The 23116-nt window shown below is 32.1% G+C and overlaps 3 protein-coding genes and 1 pseudogene across 3 annotated transcripts; 2 read left to right on the top strand and 2 right to left on the bottom strand.

The window, feature by feature from the left end:
- The first annotated feature begins 15 nt into the window (after positions 1-15).
- Positions 16-5024, top strand: LOC11437375 (phosphoglycerate mutase-like protein 1). The gene is made up of 10 exons (XM_003603653.4): positions 16-341; positions 717-781; positions 861-968; positions 1207-1286; positions 2180-2342; positions 3084-3158; positions 3295-3383; positions 4003-4122; positions 4482-4526; positions 4612-5024. Exons 1-10 carry the CDS (start codon positions 194-196, stop codon positions 4724-4726), a joined length of 1008 nt encoding a protein of 335 aa, XP_003603701.1. The 5' UTR covers positions 16-193; the 3' UTR covers positions 4727-5024.
- Positions 5025-5731: 707 nt separating this feature from the next.
- On the bottom strand, positions 5732-6412 carry LOC120579627 (chloroplast envelope membrane protein-like; annotated as a pseudogene).
- Positions 6413-6414: 2 nt separating this feature from the next.
- Positions 6415-10706, bottom strand: LOC11426824 (protein odr-4 homolog). Its single transcript, XM_039832149.1, has 9 exons — positions 10257-10706; positions 9882-9970; positions 9646-9774; positions 9434-9554; positions 8527-8611; positions 8320-8429; positions 7951-8105; positions 6999-7095; positions 6415-6918 (listed from the first exon to the last, which is right to left on the bottom strand). The coding sequence occupies exons 1-9, from the start codon at positions 10641-10643 to the stop codon at positions 6625-6627; spliced, it is 1467 nt and encodes a 488-aa protein (XP_039688083.1). The 5' UTR covers positions 10644-10706; the 3' UTR covers positions 6415-6624.
- Positions 10707-18043: 7337 nt separating this feature from the next.
- LOC11426003 (oligopeptide transporter 2) lies at positions 18044-22880 on the top strand. The gene is made up of 6 exons (XM_003603657.3): positions 18044-18639; positions 18829-18926; positions 20939-21502; positions 21589-21841; positions 21940-22122; positions 22203-22880. Exons 1-6 carry the CDS (start codon positions 18169-18171, stop codon positions 22812-22814), a joined length of 2181 nt encoding a protein of 726 aa, XP_003603705.1. The 5' UTR covers positions 18044-18168; the 3' UTR covers positions 22815-22880.
- Positions 22881-23116: the final 236 nt, after the last annotated feature.

Consider the following 23116-nt stretch of genomic DNA (forward strand, 5'->3'; position numbering starts at 1 on the left):
AAATGTAAATGAGATGAAAGGAACGAACAAAGCAGAAATAATCGTTGAATTATGGTGAGTGAGTCGAGTCATATGATAACGTGGCATATTTGAATCGTAGGATAAGCAATCCAAAGAGAGAGACGCAGTCCGTCTGGGGTTCTGTTATATTCTTATTGGCATTATTTATTAAACTGACGCACTCAGACAGACCATGCCAACAACTACTCTTGTAAGTGTAAAACCACCACCACCACATTCCCCTATTTTATTAAAGAAGAATTCCAATTTTATCCCCGCCCGCGTATCTCAACGTTCTCCACATTCATTCCGCGTCTCTTCTCTCTCTCTCTCTCTCTCAGGTACGAATACGATCCTCTTTCTCTCCTATTCATTCACCTTTTCATACTTTCGTTTTCTCCCTTCCTTTCTTAATTAGATCAAGTCTTAGTTATTTTCAGCGTCTTCTTTTATTTTTATTAACTTCAATTAATCCTATTATGTACTCATCATTGGGGTTATCTTTCAAGGCTTTTAAGTGTGTTGTCACAATCGATTGCTTGTTTGTTTATTTTTACATGTATTATGGAATATTAATTTTATCAAGTGTATTAATTAGAAGATGCAATTGATTAAAAATTGAAAATTGGAGAATGTGTCCCTCATTGCTTTTACACAGTCTACTACACTATATATATACATACTGGTTCCTTGATGAACTTTTTATGTCATTGCAGATATGGATACTTCCTCTGGTCAAAGCATCCTTTACCCATTGCATCGTTGTAAAACTCTTCACCTGGTTTGTGCCCAACTTTACCTTTGTGCATTGTAGTATGTTATGTTTTAGTTATTGTGGACTTATCCAAACTTGTATGCAGGTTAGACATGCCCAAGGGTTTCACAATGTTGAAGGAGACAAGAACCCTGATGCGTACTTATCTTATGATCTTTTTGATGCAAGTCTCACCCCTCTCGGCTGGAAGCAGGTAATTTCCATATTATGTACACTCTCACAGTAAACCAGACAAATGCTTCAAACATTCTCCAGAGATTGGTATCAATGTTATGCCTTAGTATATCACTATATCTGCAGTTTGTGTCTCATAAGAAAATTTTGTCTTAGTGATCATCTTATTCTAGTATAACTCTTTCTCTAGCTGGTTCATTCTCTCAATATTCCAGGTTAATTTTTAATGGTGGAATATTTGTTGCTCTATATGACAGGTCGATAATCTGAGACAGCATGTTAAGGCAAGCGGTCTTTCCAAAAGAATTGAACTAGTTATTGTTTCCCCCTTGTTGAGGTATAACTTTATTGTTATTTGGAATCATCCTAATTTTGTTACTAATTTACTGTCTCATTTTGTCAAAGATTTGTTACTTATTTATTGGTATCGTGAATTTAAAGAGGGGAGTGAGGGAAACATTGAGAAATATTGTTAGAGTTTCTCTCTAGTTAGGAGCTTTGCTCTCGAATAGGAGTCTTTGATTCTGGTTCATCATTTCCTTTTCTGTTTTGCCACCATTGTAGAGATCTTAAGCTCGTCGTTTTACCATTCAATAATATATAGTTGTTTCTTGACTTTACGGGTTTTATCAGTATCTTCTAGAAGTCGTGCTTGCATGACTTGGGTCTTGGTGTCCTGTCAAAGTCCTTTACAAATCAGGAATAATCGTGAGATAAGATTGCAGAATCGAACTTAAATGGCCATATATGAAATGAAACAACAAATATTAGATGCTTTTAAAATGTATAACGTTTTACCAATTGTCCTAGGATGAATGAAACTCTAAAGCTTCTACCAATATCTAGTTTATGACTCTTCATAACTAAAATCTAACAGCACAAATATTCAGAGTGGTTGGGCCCATACAGTTTTATGTCTCACGTTACTCTTCGGATTATATATTGTGTTTGCAAGTTTATTATATACATGTATACTGTTGCTATAATATATGTCTAACATACACTATTATAATGTCCCTCAAATATGATTGAGCTTATAAAGAGTGGTTGGGCCAATACAGTTTTATGTTTAATATGTGGTTATTTATAAATGTAGTCTTGTAGGATTACACTCATATTTTCACAATTTTTTTTTATTTTTTTTGCAAATCAGCGAATAAACAAGTGTTCCTCTAGATTATTTTTTTCCGGTGGTGGGGTCTATTCAAATTGCTAAATATTTCATTGCAGGACCATGCAAACAGCAGTTGGAGTCTTTGGTGGTGAGGCACACACTGATGGAGTTGATGCCCCTCCTCTGATGAATGAGAATGTGGTTAATAGCAGTCGTCATGCAATTTCTAGTCTGAATTCGCCACCATTTGTAGCAGTAGAGCTTTGCCGCGAGCATTTGGTATGTGGTGATGAAAATTTTATTGCTTTGCAGTTTGGAATCTGGGCTGCTGAATCTAGTGATTACTTCAATCATCTATTTGCTTTCTTCCTCCCTTTATAAATGCTTTAAAGAGGGCACAACATCAGTACTTGCAAAATGTGCTAGATGAAATGCTTAAATTACATGTAGGCCGTCTACCTTACCATCTTTAAGCCTTCTTTGTTAATTAATTAGGAAACTTATTTCATATCATGTTGATCACTTACTGTGTTTGTTTCCTGGGAGCTGCTGTAAGATTATACTTCCTAGTCCCTTAATTTTACTCCTTAATCCAATTCACTTTGCTTTATTTTATCTTTAACTGAGTATCCAAATTCATGTACAATAGTTTGAAGGCTGTTGATTCATTGTGGGATGAGGACATGAAGTGTGTGTTGGGCTGTGTTGAGATCCCACATTAACTAGAAATATGGTAAAAGTAGTCCTTATAAAACTCAGGCAATTCTCACCACTTGAGTTAGATTTTGGATTTGAGTTTGGGAATTCTACTTTAATCCAAGGATTTTCCAGATATTCTCAATCGGTTGATATCATGTAGCTAGTGACTAGAGTATTAGATTAGGTTATGATTAGCAGAGAGAAGTTTCAAAATTAACGTATATTATCTTTTACCTCCTTTCTTGCTTATTTTATAAAAAGTAATTGGTATTGTATTAATTTAAGTTAGTTTGAGTATTTTTATGGTGTTGCATATTTCAGGGGGTGCATCCTTGTGATAAGAGAAGAGGCATCAGTGAGTACCAAAATATGTTTCCGGCAATTGATTTTTCACTAGTAAGTGAAAAAAGTGGATATTTTGATTTGCTAAAAAAGTAGATATATACTATAATTTTGTTCTGATGCATTTGTTGGTAAGGTATGAATGGTATTTGGTTAGATTTGATTCATGCTTCTTATGAATTATGTTTAGATAGAGCGCGATGAGGACATTTTGTGGAAACCCGATATTAGAGAGAAGAATGAAGAAGTTGCTGCCAGGGGACTGAAATTTTTGGAATGGTGAGTGATTAAATAACTCAACTTTCATATTAGTGACTATGCATGCATATTTAACAAGAGTCTTATTGAAAAAGTAGGGAGAGCAAAATGTTTAAGCATACAGAAAAAAATTCACATTATTATGGTTGAGGTTTAGGATGGCCTTTTTCTTAGGGTAATTTAGGGCAATAAGTGCCCTAAGGACATTAGTTAAGAGGTAATAAAAGGAAACTTTGTTTTGAAAATATAATTTTTTTTTGCAACTTAAACAATTGAAAATTTAATGATAGCACATTTTCCATAAAAATTTACCTCATGTTTCCTTAAACAATGCCCTAGGGCACTTATTAACATTGTCCTTTTTTTATTGGTCGGAAAGGTTTATTTTTTACTATGTTGCTCTTATACGGAGTATTTTGGATAGGAATATGGTATATGATAAAGCGTCATGACTTCGTTTGACCCATGTTGCTAACCCTGCTTAATGGGATAAGGTTTGGTCGTTATTGTTGGTCTTATATTATACTAATATTGTCAAGACATTCAGATTATGCGCATATGGTTGTACAACAATTGAATCAAATAGTTGTATTAGGCCATAATGGTCATGTGTTCTATTCATATCTCTGTATTGGTCCAGGTTATGGACACGCAAAGAAAAGGAGATTGCTGTTGTTAGCCACAGTGGTTTTCTATTCCATACTCTAAGTGCTTTCGGAAATGATTGTCATGCAAATGTGAAGAGTGAAATCTGCACACAGTAAGTATTCATCTAAATTAATGTCTCGTCTTTTTTATGAATTATCACATTCAAATTTCGGAGTAAATGACACATAATTAATAATAAGGCGGTTTTTTGTTTTGGAAAGGTAAATTTGCTAATGAACACTAAAGGACCGATTGAAATCCTTTGAGTAAAAAACTGGAAAAATAAGAGTTTGATTTTAATTTGTTGTTGGTATTACATTGTCATTCTTTTTGTCAATGAGTTTTACATTGTCATTCTTTTTGTCAATGAGTTTTTACATTGTCATTCTTCTTGTCAGCAAGTTTTACATTGTCAAGCCTTTCTTGTATTGGACTTTTGAAGAGTTAAATTTTGCCCTTCTATTTTCACAGCTTTGCTAATTGTGAGCTGCGTTCCGTGGTCATCATTGATAGGGGGTGAGCATCCATCCTATTTACAGAATAACTTATACTCAGTACTCAAACTTCTGCACAAAATTCAGTTGTGTATTCATTTTTACAGGACGATTGGATCAGATGAGTCCTCTACCAACTTTCCTGGCAAAATTCCACAGGGCCTTGACCTTCCCAGTGATGTTGCTGACGAGAAACTTTCTGGGAGTGGGCCATCAAAGTAACATGATGATGAGCTTTTCTCCTGTCAACATTTCAAGATGATGATGACAACGATTGCTCCAATTTAACATTCATCAATGGCCATTGATTTTTACATGTAAACATTAAACACATTTATTTACTTTCTCATGATACATTTTAACCTCTGGCACCTTCTTTCACCCTAAAAAGAAGGGAAGTAAATATCTGTGAAAGTATTGGTGGTAGCCAAAAAGGCAATCAAAGTCGGAGCCATGGTATAAGTAGTTTTAAAATTGTTAATTATTATTAATAATCCGAATCTTATTTGAGTGCGAATCACCATTTGAAATTTTAGTGACCAGTAAATATAGGATGCTCAATTTGCGAAAAAGTTATGTATTTTTTCAAATTAAAAAAAAATAAAAAAATGTCAGTCAATTTATTTTTTTCTCTTTTTTTTTTTTTTTTTTTTGAGGGTTTTTTCTCTTTAAATTTAGCATTGCAGGTTTAAAGCTTTTATGTTTATCTTTATTATTTCCCAAAATATTTATCTTTATTTTAAAGTTTTGTTTGGCTTGATGATTGCAGAGAATTAAGTAATCATTCAATTTAGTCCCTAAACTATCATTCTCTCAACAAATTAGTCCCTAAACTATTAAAATCAACTATACTTCCACCCATCAATTTAGTCCCTCAGTTGGGACCAAATTAATGGATAAGAGTATAGTTTAAGGATCTTTTAATTGAATTGAATAGTTTCGAGACCAAATGAAAAATAAAATGATAGTTTATATATTATTTAATTGAATTGATCTTTTAATGGAGGATTGAAGTGCCGGAGCTCTCCGCAAACAAAGAAATGTGTCAACGTAGAGCCAATACCAGCTAACTGAAAGAGATACAAAGTGTAGATCCAGAGCTTCTCAAGAAAATTCAGTGACATTATCACTTGAGATTTATATCGTTCTGTTTTTTAATGTCTGATATTTATACTGTTAATACTGAAAAAGAATAAGTCAATTTTTTAATGTTTAGATACAAAAAAATAAATTTTCTAATTGAATCAGTGGATCGTTTTTTCAGTCATTCATTGAATGATAAATCACTACAAGTGACGGAGATACACGATTTAAATAACGGAAAATTCAGTATTTTAAAATTGTATCTAAAATGACTGGAAAAGTGGAAACAAGATCAGATATAATTTGATCATTCTGAGTAAATCCTGATTTTATAGACAAACCCAATCATTAGTTCCCAACCATGAGTTGAATGGAATCCTATACATAAATCAGTTAATAAAAGGATTGAAAAAGCTTTTATTGTATAACTTATAGAAATTCTTTAACCCAAGAGTCAAGAATAATGAGTTCTTGATTACCCCTAATAGAATAACCACTTAGAATAAGGAAACATATTATATTTGTACAGAAATGCAAAATCGTATGGATACGGTCTTGGTTGTTCGTCTCGATCAATTGGATGGTTTCTTTGTAGATTTCCATACGAAGATTTTGAAAATGTGTTTCTGGATATTCCTTTAGCATTTCATCCAAGAGGAACAGTTCCTCGAACTCTATCAATTTCTTTAAAATCGTTTTTTCTTGAATAATATTCAAGAAAATTTCGGATTGTTTCGTATTCCACCAATTAGTAATCCAAGATTCCAGACTTTTCTTAAATGTAAAAGAGATTACTATAAAAGTAATTGAAATAAAATTGCGCAAAATTCACAAGTATGTTGATTTGTTACTGCATACGAATAACATCGAAAATCGATTGGGTCTAGTCTTCCTCATTCCTTCATATATTATTTTCCATACCTGCCGCTCTAAAGTTTCGAAGTGCGATAGTTGTCAAAGCCTGCCATTTTGGAAACTATGAAAACGTGTATTCATGTTTGAGAAATGAGAGAATGTACGGAGGAGAGATAAACCCCTCAACCCTTACGGGCAAATAACACAAAACCAACTAAGACGGATAGTAGAAGGATGAGACCAGCAGCTACAACACTAATGTAACCTGGCTTCATGAGTTTATCACTAGAACTCTCTCCTCTGCCATCAAGTTTCATCTTGTCTTCTCTGAGGTGAATTTCTGAATAGGAGGGCACTGCTACATCCCAAAAAGATTTAGTTCTGAAAGATATGACTTCTTTTTCTGGCTCCAAAATTGTAGAGATATCAGTTGGAGCTTTCATGGATAACAACTCCATACAGTGATCTTTTAAAACCTAAGAACAAATCACAAGTAATTGACCTTAAAACCAGATCAGATATGCAAACAAAATTCACACACAAATAGAAACCAAACCTCAACAGTCTCAGAAGGCTGCAAGTAATCACACGCATACGTCCCTGCTAACCACGGTGCGAAAACTCTTCTAGGAAAAGGAAGGCTGCATTCTTTTCTGTCAAAAAATAACCATGGATTTATTATTTAATCAAATGTATAACAAAATGTATCCATTATCATTTATGGATTGAATTATCACTTCTAGATGTTGCACACACAGATTTACTCTTAAAAAACACTTCACGGGAGATGCTAGTTGATGATCCCACTGAGAAAGGAGAAACCATTGCACCCTATTAAGTTTAAGCACGTCAAAAAAACATTGTCTCCTCTGTAGACTATCCTTCCTCTCTCCATATTAGTAAGTGGAACTACTTTCTAACCATAAAAGAGAGAGAGTAGGCCATTTGTTGTAAACATTATAGCAATCAAATCAACCGAACTTTGTCACCATGCTAACAAAACGAGTGGAAATCTAGGAAGATGCTATGAAGCTGATTGGATCTAATTATTTGGCATACAAAAATGTGTTACTAGGGTTCATTCGTTGAAGAATAGTCATAGCAAAATAAATGATGAAATCACCCAGATTCTATTTTACACCAGGGCATCAGCATTGTAACAAGGTGGCAAAAATAAAATGTGACAAGGGATCATGTTAAGTTTAAGCAGGTACATCAATAATTCAAGTGATTGCTGCATAGATCCCACTGCCATATTGCACTAGCTTAAACAGATAATTCAAGTGAACAATAATTCAAGTCACTAAACGCAATAGCCATAGAAGGCAAGGAAACATATAGCTGCACCATCTAGTAGTTGATGATAAAATCTTAGAAGGTGAGGAAACATGTAATTGCATTACATCAGGACTCAGGAACAAGCATATACACCGGGTACTGTTTTCTCAGAACAGAAAATTGGAGTATATCATTGAGTGGTAATGTAGATATTACTACAAACTACTTACCTCAATAAATGCAGCACAAGTTGGGAAACAGGCTTTTCAACTGATACATCGTCCTCGTTTACTTGCTTTCCAACATCATGATGGTTACCTGAATCAACATCTGTCTCATCACAGATTATATCCAGTCTACTTTGCAGGCTTGTAATGATATCTCCCTGTGCACATAATTGTAATCCCAGCCAATATTGGAGAAGATCAGGAAGTGAGTGAGGGATGTCAGTGAAGTTATCACTTCACTCTATAAACACATGAGAGGGTGTACCATCAAATAGCCATATTTCAGGGAAGATATTTCCAAACAAATTTCAAACTTAAGACAGCCCTTGAATAAACGAACAGAAGTTTCATCATAAATAAACACTTACTCACCTTTATATCAGTGACAGCTTGTGAAATTGGCTCTTTTGAATTCAGATATGCAAAAGAACATATCGCGCCACCAAAGGAAAGAATACCAGAAACATCTCTTTGGCTGTATGCTTTATAAAATATTAACAGTTAATGTTAGAAAATTTGTTCAAAAAAAAAAATTAATGTCAGAAAATGAAGTTTTAAACCAAGTAGAGAACAATATACCTTCAATAGAACCATTATTCAAGAATGGTATAAGCAATTCAACTTCATGCACACCATCTAATGAGCATGGCTCGTTATCAAGAACCTAAAATTGTACAAAATAAATCATTTTTAATAAAATAATGCTAACAAATAAATGTCTTGTGCTGTTTAAAACAATACAAGTGCACAGATGTGTGAGAAAAACAAATATCCTGGGAAGATTAACATGTGGAAGAAAAATTCATTTGTAACAAACTATGCATGTTAAATTTCTTTTTATACAAAAGAGCATTATACTTAAAGAAATGATTCCAGCCAAACCCACAAATAATATCATGTGGGATATGAATTATCAGCATCATTATGAGCCTGTTTGGATTGGCTCATTTTTTAGCTTATGCAAATAAATATGCTTTTATGTATTATTCATAAGATTGTCAAGGTAGTTTATGAAAAAAACAGCTTATGAAGATATAATTTTCGTTAGTGAGAACTTATTTGCAACATTGTCAAAGCATATATGCAACCGAGTCTTAAAAAACTAAAATATGATTGTGATTGATGATCAGATGATACAGAAAGATTTATCTCTAGCCCATTCTCACAGGAACACGGTACAAGACTACTAATCCTAATAGAACAGGGAAACAGATTGCGATAATAACTAATACATGAGAAGAAGCTAATCCTATCAGATATTTCGAGTTAATACCAGATAAAGATATAATATGATACAATTTTCTCTTGCACCAAGGAACAAAGAAGAGGTAAATAAATACAAGAGGTAAATAAATACATTACAACCAGAGAATTAACAACTTTGCTACTTATAATAATTGAAAAGACGTAATTACTTTTTACTTCTGACTAATGACAAAACAATATCCATAAATTAGAAGTGAAAGGATAGAGTGGAATAGTTTACCAATTTACCGTCGATCAGGGCTTTTGCATCAGCCAGCTCTTTGGCATGAAGAGATATTGCATGATGAAGAACGTCACTCAATGTCTGAAACTTGGATGAACCATCACGCAATATGGGTAACCTTGTAAGATATGATACCGTATACAAAAATCAACTGACAACCAAGTCTAATCAATAAATAGAAGAATATCGTAAATTTGTGAGGTTGTTACCTAAGATTAAAGTTGTGCATACACCTAAAAGTTTGAAAAGAACTTAAGACCTTCCCCATTTTAAAATCACAAGGGCGTAGACTACTAGATGTAATATTTGAAGATAGCGAACAGTTTCTACAATTCCACCTGCACGAAATCGAAATAGAACAAACACCATATCATACCAGAAACAAAGACTCATCGGCAAAATGACCACCTTTGGGAGTGTAACAAAATAGAAGGATTTGAGTTACCTTCTCGGGCCATAACAAATTTGAAGAAGCAGTCTTTCATCCCAGTTAACATCTGAAACTGGCGCTGCTTCAGCAACTCCCTTCACAGTCTGCAAGGGAGCAAAAGGGGAAAAAATTGCTGAAAGCCTAGCCAAGAGAGCTACGTAGAACAAACAACACTTCGGATCAAAGGTGTGTCTAGTGTCCGACACTGACACTGACACTCACACATGGAGTTATGTTCAATTACTTTCATTTTCTTAAATTATATATTAGTATCGGTGTCTGTGTCAATGCCAGTGTGATATTCCATATCCAACACGAAAATCATTAATCATGTCTATGCTAGAAAATGAACAAAGTTAACTGAAAATTGGTAACATTTATATATACTACCTGGCAAAGCATTAAGGTTGAATTCTTGAAGGCATTATCATTGACCCAAACATAGACACCAACAACCTTAATGCCACCGACTAACATTCTAGAAACCTGACGAGCGTGTTCGGAAACCCAATCCTTGTCGATGAACAAAGAAGAAGAATCGGGTTGGGTTTGAGATTTGGATTTGGAAGCGAGTTTCTTATCGGGTTGGATGATGGAAGAAGCGGGTTCAGCGGAATCATTGGGAGGAGTTGGAATCAAATCGAAGAGAAAGACGCGATCCAATGCGGAGCTGAATTTTCCTATCAGTAGACCCACCTCAGCTGGAGAGGAAGATTTGGTGAGACGATCTTCAACCGATTGGAATCGGGTTTCTTCTCCGACAACGCCTTTCACCATGGTGCGTTTCTTCTGCTGTTGTTGAGTTCAACGATGTAAAAGACTATTTTAATAGAATAAATCTTTTAAGATTTTAAAAAATTTTGTGAGACTGTATTGATAGATTTTATAAGAATTTTTATGTAAAAGATTTTATACATTTAAGATTTTAATAGATTATCACACTAACTTTTAAAGATTTGAAAGGATTTTAAAATTTCAAAGTATTCAATAAATTTTAGGAGATAAAGAACAAACTTACAACCGTTAATGATAAAATTAGTAAACAATAAATTTTAGCGTTTGAATAAAGAAAAAGAAAACCAATAGAAAATTTTTACTATTGATTTTAAAATTTTAAGGATTTTATAGGATTTTAAGAATTTTTAAAAGACTTTTTAAAATCAAGATTCTATAATTTGGATTTTAATTCAAAGACTTTTAAGATTTTAAAGGACTTTAATGATTTATAAAACATGTATTTTTATCTAATCCATTAAACAAATTTTCAAACTACTGTTCATACAATTTTCAGTTTCTATTTCTTATTCCAGTTGGCATTCTTCAATGGATTACAATAATCCTTGTTGTTGTTGCCTCAGCTGGCTTTGTTGCTTTGAATCTAAGGTCTTTTATAGGAAATAATCTTGCAGTGGCCATAATTGCAGCAATTTATCTCGAGCCACCATTATCAATACCACACACCAATGGCTAGTTATATGTTGTTTGTGTTTTATTGTTAGATGGATGCAAAGAGTTAACAACGTAATGTGAATTGTGATCAACCAATATTTGGGAAGGTGAAGTGCAAAGATTGATGGAATGTTTGAGTTCTCTTAAAAAAAAATATCAGATATTGCATTTCTGCAAAGAATCTATCACGACAGAGGTTCGACGTCACGAATCACCACAATATTTTGTATCTAGCATGCCAATGAAGGAAATGTCTTTTCAAAAGTATACATGTATCTTAAAAAAAAAATCTCCAAGTCTATGTGTGGGAGACAAAAAAGTCTGTTAGGTGTGAGATTGTTACTAGGTACATTTTATACTAAAAAGTCTCTTAAAATCCATTACTCACAACAATCCATTAAAATCCGTAGAATTTTGATTACTAATAGACAATTTTTAAATTGTGCAAAATCTCAATTGAATACCACTGGATTTTATTGGACTCATTAAAAAATCTTGAAAATCATAATTGAATACCACAAGAATGTTTTACATTCCTTAAAAATCTTGATTGAATACCACAAGACTTTTTTTAAAACAAAAAAGTCTTTTAAAATCCTTTGAAATCTCAATCCAATGCACCCCCCTAAATTAAGCTCACGAAGATTTTTTTAATTTCTTATACGTACATTTTTGGTAGAGCATTGGTTAAGCAACTAAAAGATAAGTTTTTATCTTCTTTCAAAAAAAAAAAGGTAAGTTTTTATCTATAAGTTGTATTGTTACTACTTAATTAGGGGAACTTCTACTGTACACTCGTAAATTGAGGTGTACAGGTACTCTTGTTTCATAAATCTATAAACTAACGATCAATTTTATGAAATAAATAGTTATTTGTCGGCATTTATATTTTAGAAAATATGATTTCAGAAGAAAAATACATCATTCATTGTTTATAAGAATCATAGTAATTTTTTAACATATTATCGTATAAAATAATCAAAGTTCTCTATTATGAGCGCTAAAAATAAAATAAAAATATTTTGTTTACACTTTTGATGAATAAGATTTAATCATTATAATTTTAAATGATAAAAAATAATATTTTTCTTCAAAAAAAAAACTCATTTTACCTATAAAATTAAAGGGTTGGTGTACCGGTACACTCAAATATGTTGAATGTACCGTAGAATTTGCCCTTAATTAGAGGTAACGATTTATATTTATAAGACATAAATTTTACTTTTTGATTCTTTACCCGTGCCTCAAAGGCACCGATTAGCACGACTTGATAGTTTTTGCATAAAATTTGCAACGAAATTGTGCAAATATTTAACAGGTTTTTTGTATGTAAAAGATTTTTTTTTTAGTAAAAGCATTGATAATTTTAATTTAATATCTTTAAACATTATGATATTATCAATGTTATTGATTTTATATAATTATCGCAATGTTCATCCGTACAATACACGGATCTTTTACTATTTACACTAATAAATCAAAATTAGAGTTTAATATTTGTAACGTTATGGTTGTTCTTTTGGTTCTTAAAAAGATATCTCATAAGTTGAAAAAAGGTAATTAAAGTTTAATCAAAAGACTTTTGTTATTGTAGACAGTTCTGTAACACACTATTCTAGTCAAATTCGTAGTTTGTCATTTAGACTTTATTTTATTTGTATTGGCCACTATGTGATAGTTTGTGGATTGTCTTATCATGATTTTTGGATACTTTAACTTTCTTTGGCAAATCTTGTATTAGAGGAGCTTGTGTTGATTTTTTAATTTAACTTGTTTAGCTTCTTCAGACAACCCAAAATGATGGCAGAATTCCAAGTACTTTTGGATACAACAATCCAAAATGTCTTACAAAAACATTTAGACCTCAAAGGAATCAAATTAAGACTAGTCTTATTTAAACCCCTTATGTTAATCATTTCACATGGGTAAACCACGATGATCCATTTACTCACTTGGTCAATTTCGATAAAATATGCGGTTCAGTGGAAGTCTCAGAATATGACGAGGAAGTTGTATTTTTGCGGATGTTCCCTCATTCACTTATAAGTAAATCTAAATACATGTATGTGAACCAAAATTTTAAGATAATGAAAGATTGGAATGCACTTTAGGAGAAATTTTTCAGCAAGTTCTTTCCATGTAACAAGTTCATGGAGGCTAAGAGAATTGTTGTTGTGTTCTATTATGGTTCAACTAGACCATTTTGTGAAGCATGAGAGAGATACAAGGCCGTGTTGAGAAGATGTCATTACTTTGGGTTCGAGGAGCTCATTTAAATACATATCTTTCACACTTTTTATATAACAAACTAGTGGCTCAAAAGTATGTTGAGCATTAGAGATAAAATAGAAAACTTGGAAGGTCAATCTTTGATTTATTTTTGACAAAAGGCGTAGCAATTTTTATATAAAGTTGAAATCTATCTAATTCGTGTAAACTAACCATGCGAGACACTAGTGTGTTTTTTACTTCATGCATACTAGTATACTATACTATTCAAGACGAGATTCTATTTTTTGTTATTCTCAATTCAAACAGACTAGTCTCTATTTCACAACAAGAAAAAAATATGTCATTTGTCAAGAGCATGGACCCTTGGGAAATTTGCGAGGGTCAAAGTCATGGATACCTCTCATATTTGCACAAATCGCTCTTTTTTTTTGGCGAGAAAACTTCCTCCCGTTCAATTTCATATCCAATTGACCAAGCTGACAAAGTATTTGGGGTTGTCTGATATTTGCTAGAGGTTAACCGAGTGCCTACCCCTCACAAATGATAAAGAATGTCTACAACTATTACATCGAAATGACCGTTTGTAAAATGTTATTTATGTGGGGTAAAACCCTCGCAAACACACACACACTCCTCACCTGTTTCGATCAATTCATTACAAATATGCTTGCTTTTCACTGTGAATTGAACATTCTGACATGTTGGTATGCGAGGGGCAACCCCTTGCAAAACCCTCGGGGCAAAATCAGCTTAAATTATGTTCAACGCTCTTCGTCCTCATTCATCCATCATAAATTTTTAAAATGACATAGTTCTTTCTTGTCATGTTTTCTTTCTTCCTCCAATTTCCTTCATAGTACTTTTTCTCATTATTTGACTAAGAATAAACTAGAAAGCTTCAATATTGTGATAAAAACTCTATTCGCTTATTAATAATCTTATTTTACAATTTTTCGGTACTATTTTCTCTCTTAATCGCAACATTGTCAATGCATATCTGCCACATTTGCCAAAGTTATTGACCCTCTTGTGTAGCTTGGGCCCCAACTCTATTTATTGTTCCTCTTTCACAACAATTTTTAAAATAATTTAAATTAAAATATTAATTGTGATTGCATTTTTATAAGTAATCTAAAAAAGTAATTCAATTTTTTAAAATAAAGTTATTTTTTATTAATAATAGTATTTTTATTACTTTTCTGTACAAAATCAATTTTTTAAATATATTTAATTTTTTAAAAATTGAAAATTCAATATTTGGTAGGTCTATGCCCCTCACAAAAATTGTGTGACATTCTAAATATGAAAAAGTTTGATAGGGTTTTTGCAAGGAGTCACCTTGACAATTTAACACATCCTTAAATAGGGGTTTTTCCCTCACAAAAAGTTTGTGGCGAGCCATTTTGCATGAAATCTTGCAATTCACACAACTCTTGTCAAATGTTGGTTTTCCAAGGGTCTCATCTCTGTCAAAAAGCATATTTTCTTGTGTGTATATATTGTAAAACAAAAAATAAGATGAATTAGTCTATATTGTCAAAAAATAGAGTATCAATCAGTGTAGACAATGGGAGTACAAGAATTCATTTTTGCTTCATGATTTTATTTTTTGAAAAAAACATTTGTAAGTAAAATTAATTATTTAAATTCAACTCATAAATTAAATTAATTAATCTAAATATTATTTGAAATAAAATAATAATTTCAATAATATAAATTAATAACAGTTTAGATTAATAAAATTAATTCAATTTCACAAATATTAGATAATTTTGATGGAATTTTTATTATTCAAGAATATTTTGGTACTTTCAAAATAATCAACACTTATTTCTTTCATCTATCTCTTATACGAGTGTACCAATCAACACACCTAATCCTTATTACTGATTTCTCTCTATTTTCACACTCTTTCTCACCTATATATTTCTCTTTTCTCACTTTTTTCTTACGCAAAAAATATTTACAATATATAAAATTCATGATTTTTTTAGGATAGAGTGTAGGTAGATATTAAAACTTTTAGTGACACTCACTAGATTTTTGTCTCATAGACACATCCCTCAATTTACGACATACATAATTGACGCCTCGTCTGGGTCAATAGTGAAAGTTAGAGGCACATTTATGGTTGTACCTACGGTCAAATAATTTCTAGTTAGGGATTTTGTTTGTAAATAGAAATCAAATTATTTATTGCAATCAAAATATTAAATATCTTTTTTTGTTATTTTCAAATATCATTGTAATTGAGACAAGTTTATAAGTCAAAACCAAATATAATTTTTTTAATAATAAGTGCAATGAATCTTGACCAGTACTAAATATAATAACGATTCTACACAAAAAGTTGAACATTACTTGAAAAAAGTCAAAGTAACTCACTCCTTCATAAATTAGATGTCAATTTTGAGTTTTATACAGTTATTTATAAAATATCAGCGATGTTGATTTTAATGGTAAAATATGTTTCAAAAGCTAAAACACATATACTAATTATAGTTAGTGTGGTAGTTAGGTGATTGAAATGCAAAAAAAAAGAGTATGTTAGTGAAAAATAATAATAAACGTTGTTTTGATATAATAAAAAGGACAAATAATTTACTACAAAAAAGGGACAAATAATTTGGGAGAAAGAAAAATAATAAAGATGACATCTAATATGTGAGACATATCAAGTAGTTTATAAAATACCTACACCTTTTTATCTGTCGATCCACCTTTTACGTATATAAAACCGAGAGGGCTTTGCACAAGAATCCAAAGACGACAATGCCTCAAAAATGTGGCTCTAGGTCAAGAAAGAGTAGTTTATAGGCAACAATCACACTCCTATATCTACCAAAATATGTCTTGCAAGTATGTCAATTATTGTGGGATGAAATGAGTAATTTCTTTTGTCGGTGTTTATATTTTCTAATAACACTTTTATTTTCGTAAAAAAAATGACCCTTTTATTTCATTTTTATTTCACCTAAACGTTGTTGGATATTAAATGCATGAACAACTCTCTTAGTCGAAATTCAAACTTTGGTTTGTTATGTTGTGAATGCTTGATCTAATCCTTCTGCTAGACTCAACCGCAAGGACTCTTTTATTCTAAAAACAATTTTCAATGAAGAACATTTATGGAAATGCACTTCTTTTGTATGAAATCAAAAAAATTAATTGTTTGGCAAAAACAATTGCTTATAGCAAGAATCAGACCATCTACAAGGGGTCCTTCCCCTATTTAGCACCATTTTAAATAGGCACTCCCATTGTGACATCAATGAATATGATGCTTATAAGGATGGATGCTTTTATAGGCACACTCTCTCTCCTATTACTCATGGATCCCACATGTTTAATTAATTATATTTTTTTTCTCTATATTCAATTATTGTATTAATTTGATATTAAAAAATAAATTATATAATAGTTGTAAATAATAGTTGAATTTGAATTTGCTTGTAGCATATAGCCTTTGAAAATTTTACACAATTAGCAGTTGACAATTCTTGTATTTAATTACTCCTTAAAAAAATCGTGTATTTAATTACTTTATTTTTTTATAATTAAATTACTACAACATTTTAAAATTATATAATTATGAATTAGTATATAAATTATTATTAAAATTTAATGATATAGAGTTATTATTGTGATCCAATAAATAGTTATTTTGAGATGCTGGATTGGAGAGATTGTGTGCTTATTAGGTAGTATTAATTATAAAACGCATGGCATATACAGTCGGGACCCATTTAAGCACCCAAATGGGGTGCTGCATTGTGGATGGTCTCAGAACATTTCCTTGAAACAGTTGCAAATTTAATGGTAAACTTTAAAAACATTAATATAAATTTTTGAAAAAGTTTAAGCAAAGGAATCATAAAAAAAGAGTATGGTAGTAAATTAATATTGGTATAAAAAGTAAATGAATATTGAAAGAAAAATATAGCCTATTCAGCTGGATACTGGTTTAGTACATTGCTAGAAATGAAATATGAAAGCTAAGTTTGAAAAACTTTAAACAAAGAAATTACTCAAAAAAGTAGCAAACATAAATATATCCGTATAGAAAAAGTAAATAAATATTCAAAGAAAAAGACACACTATCCAGCTGGATACTGGTCTACACTGCTACAAATGAAAAATGAATGCATAATTAATAAACGTCTCTATTCACATTTCACACTCAAAATCACCGTATTAGGAAAATAAAGATAGACTTAATTGGTCCCCGTGAGCATAACTCAGTTGGCAGGGACAATGTATTATTATATGCAGGGGCCGGGGTTCGAACCCCGGACACCCTACTTATTCACTTTAAAAGTGAATTTTTAGCCACTAGGCTACCTGACCAAAAAAAAAAAAAGATAGACTTAATTGTATTCAATTCAATATAAAGAATTTAATTAAATAATATACAAAAATAACTAACAACAAAAAAACAAAAAAACAGCCCCTTAAAAAAAAAGTAGCGATATAAATTGCAGATTTGAAGGGGCAAAACGAAGAATGAGTGTGGAAAAAATGGAAGCCTGAGAGACAAATGAGCCATTAATACTATTTTTTTGTTGTGCACAATCACGTAACGTAGCTCCCCTCAAAAAAAAAAAAAAACACGTAACGTAGCATGGCTTACGGTGTTATCGAGGACGACGTTTCACCTATTGAGGAGGTTCGGGCGGTGGTGTCAAACGAGGATGACCAGAACCTCCCGATATGGACGTTCCGTATGTGGACGATGGGAATTATCTCGGTGGTGTTGCTTTCTTACATAAACACATTTTTCATTTACAGAACCCAACCATTAACGGTTACAATGATAACAATTCAGGTTGCAACGCTTCCTATTGGTCGATTCATGGCTAAGGTGCTTCCTACAAAAAAGTTTCGGATCATTGGTTTTGGAGAGAGAGAGTTTTCGTTAAATCCGGGTCCTTTTAACGTGAAAGAGCACGTGCTTATTTCCATGTTTGCAAATGCTGGTGCTGCGTTTGGGAGTGGCACTGCTTATGCTCTCAGTATTGTTGATATCATTCGTGTATTTTATTACAGGAAGATTACCTTTCTTACCAGTTGGATTCTTGTTCTCACTACGCAGGTAATTAAGCCTCTCTCGATTTCTTTGTTAATAGTATTTAAAAGTATTTTATACATGCAGCAATTCAATAATGGTGTATATATATTGTGTGTTTAAAATCATTAAAAGCATTTTAAAATACATGCTATGTGAGTTTTATTTTAAATAAATACATTGGAAAAGAATATGACAACTAGCGATTGCATGCAGGTATTAGGGTATGGATGGGCTGGGATAATGAGGAAGTACGTGGTGGATCCGGCGGAGATGTGGTGGCCATCCACTTTAATGCAAGTTTCTTTGTTCAGGTACAGTTAACTAGCTGATACGATTCTTTAATATATTAATTAAGATATATACCTTAAATATGTAGTAGTATAGTATATGCTATACCTATGGGTTTTAATTTATTGATTTTGTTCCATTCTGAACAACCCTCCAAATTTGCGCATCTAACATTAGCAAGGAATTTTTTTGTGTGACCTGAATTCACGAGGAGTATACCAATTGTGTGAATATGTTTATTGTCTCAAAGTATGCCGTCTAGAGAATATATCGGAGGAATAAAAAAAATACTATAATAGATAGAGACTACAACCCTGAAAATGCATAGAAACGAATTGACGCAATGTCTTAAAATGATGTTTTGCTAAAAAAAACATTATAAATAGTAAATAATACGCTGTCAACAAAATAAATAGTGCTACATGATAAATCCCTTTTATCCTTTTAAAAAATAATAATTAACTCTCTTTTATATAAAGAAATAGTAAAGATAACAAAATTGAAATTGTGTAAGACCTAATATATACACTTGGCAACACGAAGATTGTTAAGGTTACCATTTTTTGTGGTTATTTGAATTTGAATTTAGGATTTTTTTTTTTCTTTAAATGTGCGAGTTTAATTTAGTGTTACTTGTAATCTATCTTTTTTTATTTTTTTTTATTTTTGAGAGCACTTGTCATCTATCTATAGACCAAAATAATCGTAAATCGATAATTATAAGAAATGATAATGTATGTATACACCATGCATGTTAGAGCCCGTCCAACACATATTGAGGCTCAAGGAAAAATCTAAAATGAGGTCTAAAAAAAAATAATATTAATAGTATTTGTTTTACAGAGTAATATTTTTATTCAAAATTTCACTTTTCAAACTTTTTAAATTAGGTTTAATGATGTGTTTTGTCCTTGCAATTAGGCGTCATTTAAAAATTAATCCTTGTAATCGCTAATCCTAGCAATTTACCCTTGCATTGTTTAATCATTTAAAATTTCGTCCTTTGACCAACTTAATCACTACCACGTCATCAAATTAACAAAATGGCATGGGAATGGACAAAAATACCCTCGTCATTCATTCGTGAAATGACATTTTTACCCCTGTCTTCATCTTCTTCTCATAATAAAGACGAGGGTATTTTTGTCCATTCCCATGTCATTTTGCTAATTTGATGACTTGGTGGTGATTAAGTTGGTCAAAGGAAGAAATTTTAAATGATTAAACAATGCAAGGGTATATTGCCAGGATTAGCGATTACAGGGACTAATTTTTAAATGACGTCTAATTGCAAGGACGAAACACATCATTAAGCCTTTAAATTATTATTATCAGTTTCGTTTAACAACTCTTTTTCGATCGACAATAAAGCAAATTCATTTCACATGTGTGACTCATTTCCGATCTTAAATAAGATATTATTAATTTTAATTTTTAAAAGCTTTTTTTTCACCAGATGCAACTATCATATGAATTGGCAATATCAGGGCCAGTCAAACAGATTAAGAGGCCTGAAACAAAAAATTTAATGTGCCCTTTAAAAATATTTTTTTTAACAAAATATTTAAATAAAAATCAATTTTGTGGAGACCACCAAAATTTGAATTCATGACCAAGAGCAATTGAGACTTTTTTGGTAATAATTTAAGCTATGCAAATGTCTATAATTTATATGTCATATAATATACTTATAACAAAATTAATTCTTTCGAGGCCTTTTTTTCATCCAAAATTGTGTGGCCTAAAACCCTTGCTTGGGTTGCTTGGCCCTTAGACCGGCCCTGGGCAATATTATTCTATAAACAATATACGCATTTGAAAAATAACAAATATATAATTAATTATTATATCAATTGGTGCATATTTTCTACTGGTATTATTTCTCTTGAAAATAGGACCTAAGTTTTTTTTTTTTTTTTTTAAGGAAATACATGCCTTAATGTTGTTAATTTGGTTTGGACTGTTGTTTAAATTCATTATATGATGATCACTGTATCATTATTGAAATATAACACATATCTAAAATATTTGGCAGGACTTTACATGAAAAGGATGAGAATCGCATGTCAAAAGGGAAGTTCTTTTTGATTGCACTTATGTGCAGCTTTGCATGGTATGTGGTTCCAGGCTACCTCTTTGCCACCTTATCAATTATTTCATGGGTTTGTTGGATATTCCCTAATTCAGTAACAGCACATCAAATTGGATCTGGGAAGAATGGCCTTGGTTTGGGTTCCTTTTCTCTTGACTGGACCACTATTGCTTCATTCCTTGGGAATCCACTTGTTACCCCTATCTTTGCAACGGTTAACATCCTTGTTGGCTACATTTTATTAATCTACATTCTTATTCCAACGGCTTATTGGGGATTTAATCTCTATAATGCCAAAAACTTCCCCATATACTCTAATGAACTATTCAGTGCTCAAGGTGTGAGATACAATGTGACAGCTATTGTGAACAACAAGTTTGAGATAGATATGGATGCATATAATAATCAAGGTCACATTAATATGAGTATCTTCTTTTCTATTTCCTATGGTATTGGCTTTGCTGCCATTGTCTCTACACTCACTCACGTTGCCATATTTAATGGAAAGTAAGTTATGGTTAAGTTACATTGCATATATAGTTCTCAAATTGTGGAATTAAATTACTATTGCTGATTAAATTAACTAACTGCAGAGATATATATCATCAACTTCAATCTTCCCGAACTGGAAAGGAAGACATTCACACAAGATTGATGAAGAAGTATAAAGACATACCTAATTGGTGGTTTCATGTTACGCTTGTGGTTTCATTTTTACTTGCACTTGCATTGTGTATTTTCAAGAAAGAAGAGATACAAATGCCATGGTGGGCTCTCATCTTTGCTTCTGGACTTGCACTCATTTTTACTCTTCCCGTTGCCATCATAACTGCCACCACTAATCAGGTACGTACGCTTCATTCCCTCATTTTTTATATATATATATATATATATATATAACATGGTCTTGTTTTTACTGTCTACGTACCCTTTTCTATTTACAGACTCCAGGTTTGAATGTTATTACTGAGTACATTATGGGTGTGATTTTACCCGGCCGACCAATAGCCAACGTTTGCTTCAAGACCTACGGGTATATGAGTATGTCTCAAGCTATTTCCTTTTTATCTGATTTCAAGTTAGGACATTACATGAAGATCCCACCAAGGTCAATGTTCATAGTTCAGGTATATTGTCTCAGGCTATTTCCTTTCATAGTTATTTTAAATGGTGAATACTAATGATGCTCGTAAAATTGATGCCACAGATTTTAGGTACTCTTATAGCTGGAACAGTGGATGTTGGTGTGGCATGGTGGTTGCTAGGTTCAATAAAGAACATATGCCATGAAGATCAACTTCCCAAAGGTAGTCCATGGACATGCCCAAATGACAACGTGTTCTTTGATGCCTCCGTTATATGGGGTTTGGTGGGACCAAGAAGAATTTTTGGGCCACTAGGAAACTACGAAAAGCTGAACTGGGCCTTCCTAATTGGACTACTGAGCCCAATAATCATATGGGCCCTAATAAAAGCCTTTCCCAGTCAAAAATGGATATCATACATTCACATTCCTGTTCTGCTTGGTGCAACTGCAAGTATGCCACCAGCTAGCACAGTGAATTTCAATTCATGGATTACTGTTGCAGTTATATTTAACTATTTTATCCACAAATATCGTAAGAAGTGGTGGGAGAGATACAATTATATTCTTGCTGCTGCTTTAGATGCTGGATTGGCTTTCATGACTACTCTTCTATACTTTACGGTTAGTAGTGGTGGTATAAGTTTGAATTGGTGGGGACAAGATGAGCATTGTCCTCTTGCTACATGTCCTACTGCTAAAGGCATAGTTACTGATGGTTGTCCTACATTTTGATACCATTAGTCCCCTTTTATAATTTAGATTTAGATGCTCTCATCATGTATTTCATTTATTTACTTCTTGTTCTGCTACTTTTAAATTAAGTTGCTTAAAGTTTTTGTTGTTTGTTTGAATTATTTTCTTGTCTTATCAATTTTAGTTACTAGTATATATATATATATAGTGGAAACTTTTAAAGGGTCATGATAGTTCAAAGTAAACTAAAACTTGATCAAATATTATTTTAGTGAATGATCAAACTCAATTGTTGTGACCGTTTATATTCTAATCATTTGCAACTCTCATCATCTCTCATT

This window comes from Medicago truncatula, chromosome 3, assembly GCF_003473485.1.
Source record: "Medicago truncatula cultivar Jemalong A17 chromosome 3, MtrunA17r5.0-ANR, whole genome shotgun sequence".
Lineage (NCBI taxonomy): Eukaryota > Viridiplantae > Streptophyta > Magnoliopsida > Fabales > Fabaceae > Medicago > Medicago truncatula.

What these genes read in the sequence shown, in the direction of transcription:
- LOC11437375 (XM_003603653.4), top strand. Translation starts at nt 194, where the DNA reads ATGCCAACAACTACTCTTGTAAGTGTAAAACCACCACCACCACATTCC. An exon ending in GTTGTAAAACTCTTCACCTG is followed by an intron (nt 782 to 860) that starts GTTTGTGCCCAA and finishes ACTTGTATGCAG; the next exon opens with GTTAGACATGCCCAAGGGTT. An exon ending in CGGCAATTGATTTTTCACTA is followed by an intron (nt 3,159 to 3,294) that starts GTAAGTGAAAAA and finishes AATTATGTTTAG; the next exon opens with ATAGAGCGCGATGAGGACAT.
- LOC11426824 (XM_039832149.1), bottom strand. Translation starts at nt 10,643, where the DNA reads ATGGTGAAAGGCGTTGTCGGAGAAGAAACCCGATTCCAATCGGTTGAA. An exon ending in ATGCACAACTTTAATCTTAG is followed by an intron (nt 9,555 to 9,645) that starts GTAACAACCTCA and finishes ATATCTTACAAG; the next exon opens with GTTACCCATATTGCGTGATG. An exon ending in AAGCTGTCACTGATATAAAG is followed by an intron (nt 8,106 to 8,319) that starts GTGAGTAAGTGT and finishes TTATGTGCACAG; the next exon opens with GGAGATATCATTACAAGCCT.
- LOC11426003 (XM_003603657.3), top strand. Translation starts at nt 18,169, where the DNA reads ATGGCTTACGGTGTTATCGAGGACGACGTTTCACCTATTGAGGAGGTT. An exon ending in TTCTTGTTCTCACTACGCAG is followed by an intron (nt 18,640 to 18,828) that starts GTAATTAAGCCT and finishes GATTGCATGCAG; the next exon opens with GTATTAGGGTATGGATGGGC. An exon ending in TAACTGCCACCACTAATCAG is followed by an intron (nt 21,842 to 21,939) that starts GTACGTACGCTT and finishes TTCTATTTACAG; the next exon opens with ACTCCAGGTTTGAATGTTAT.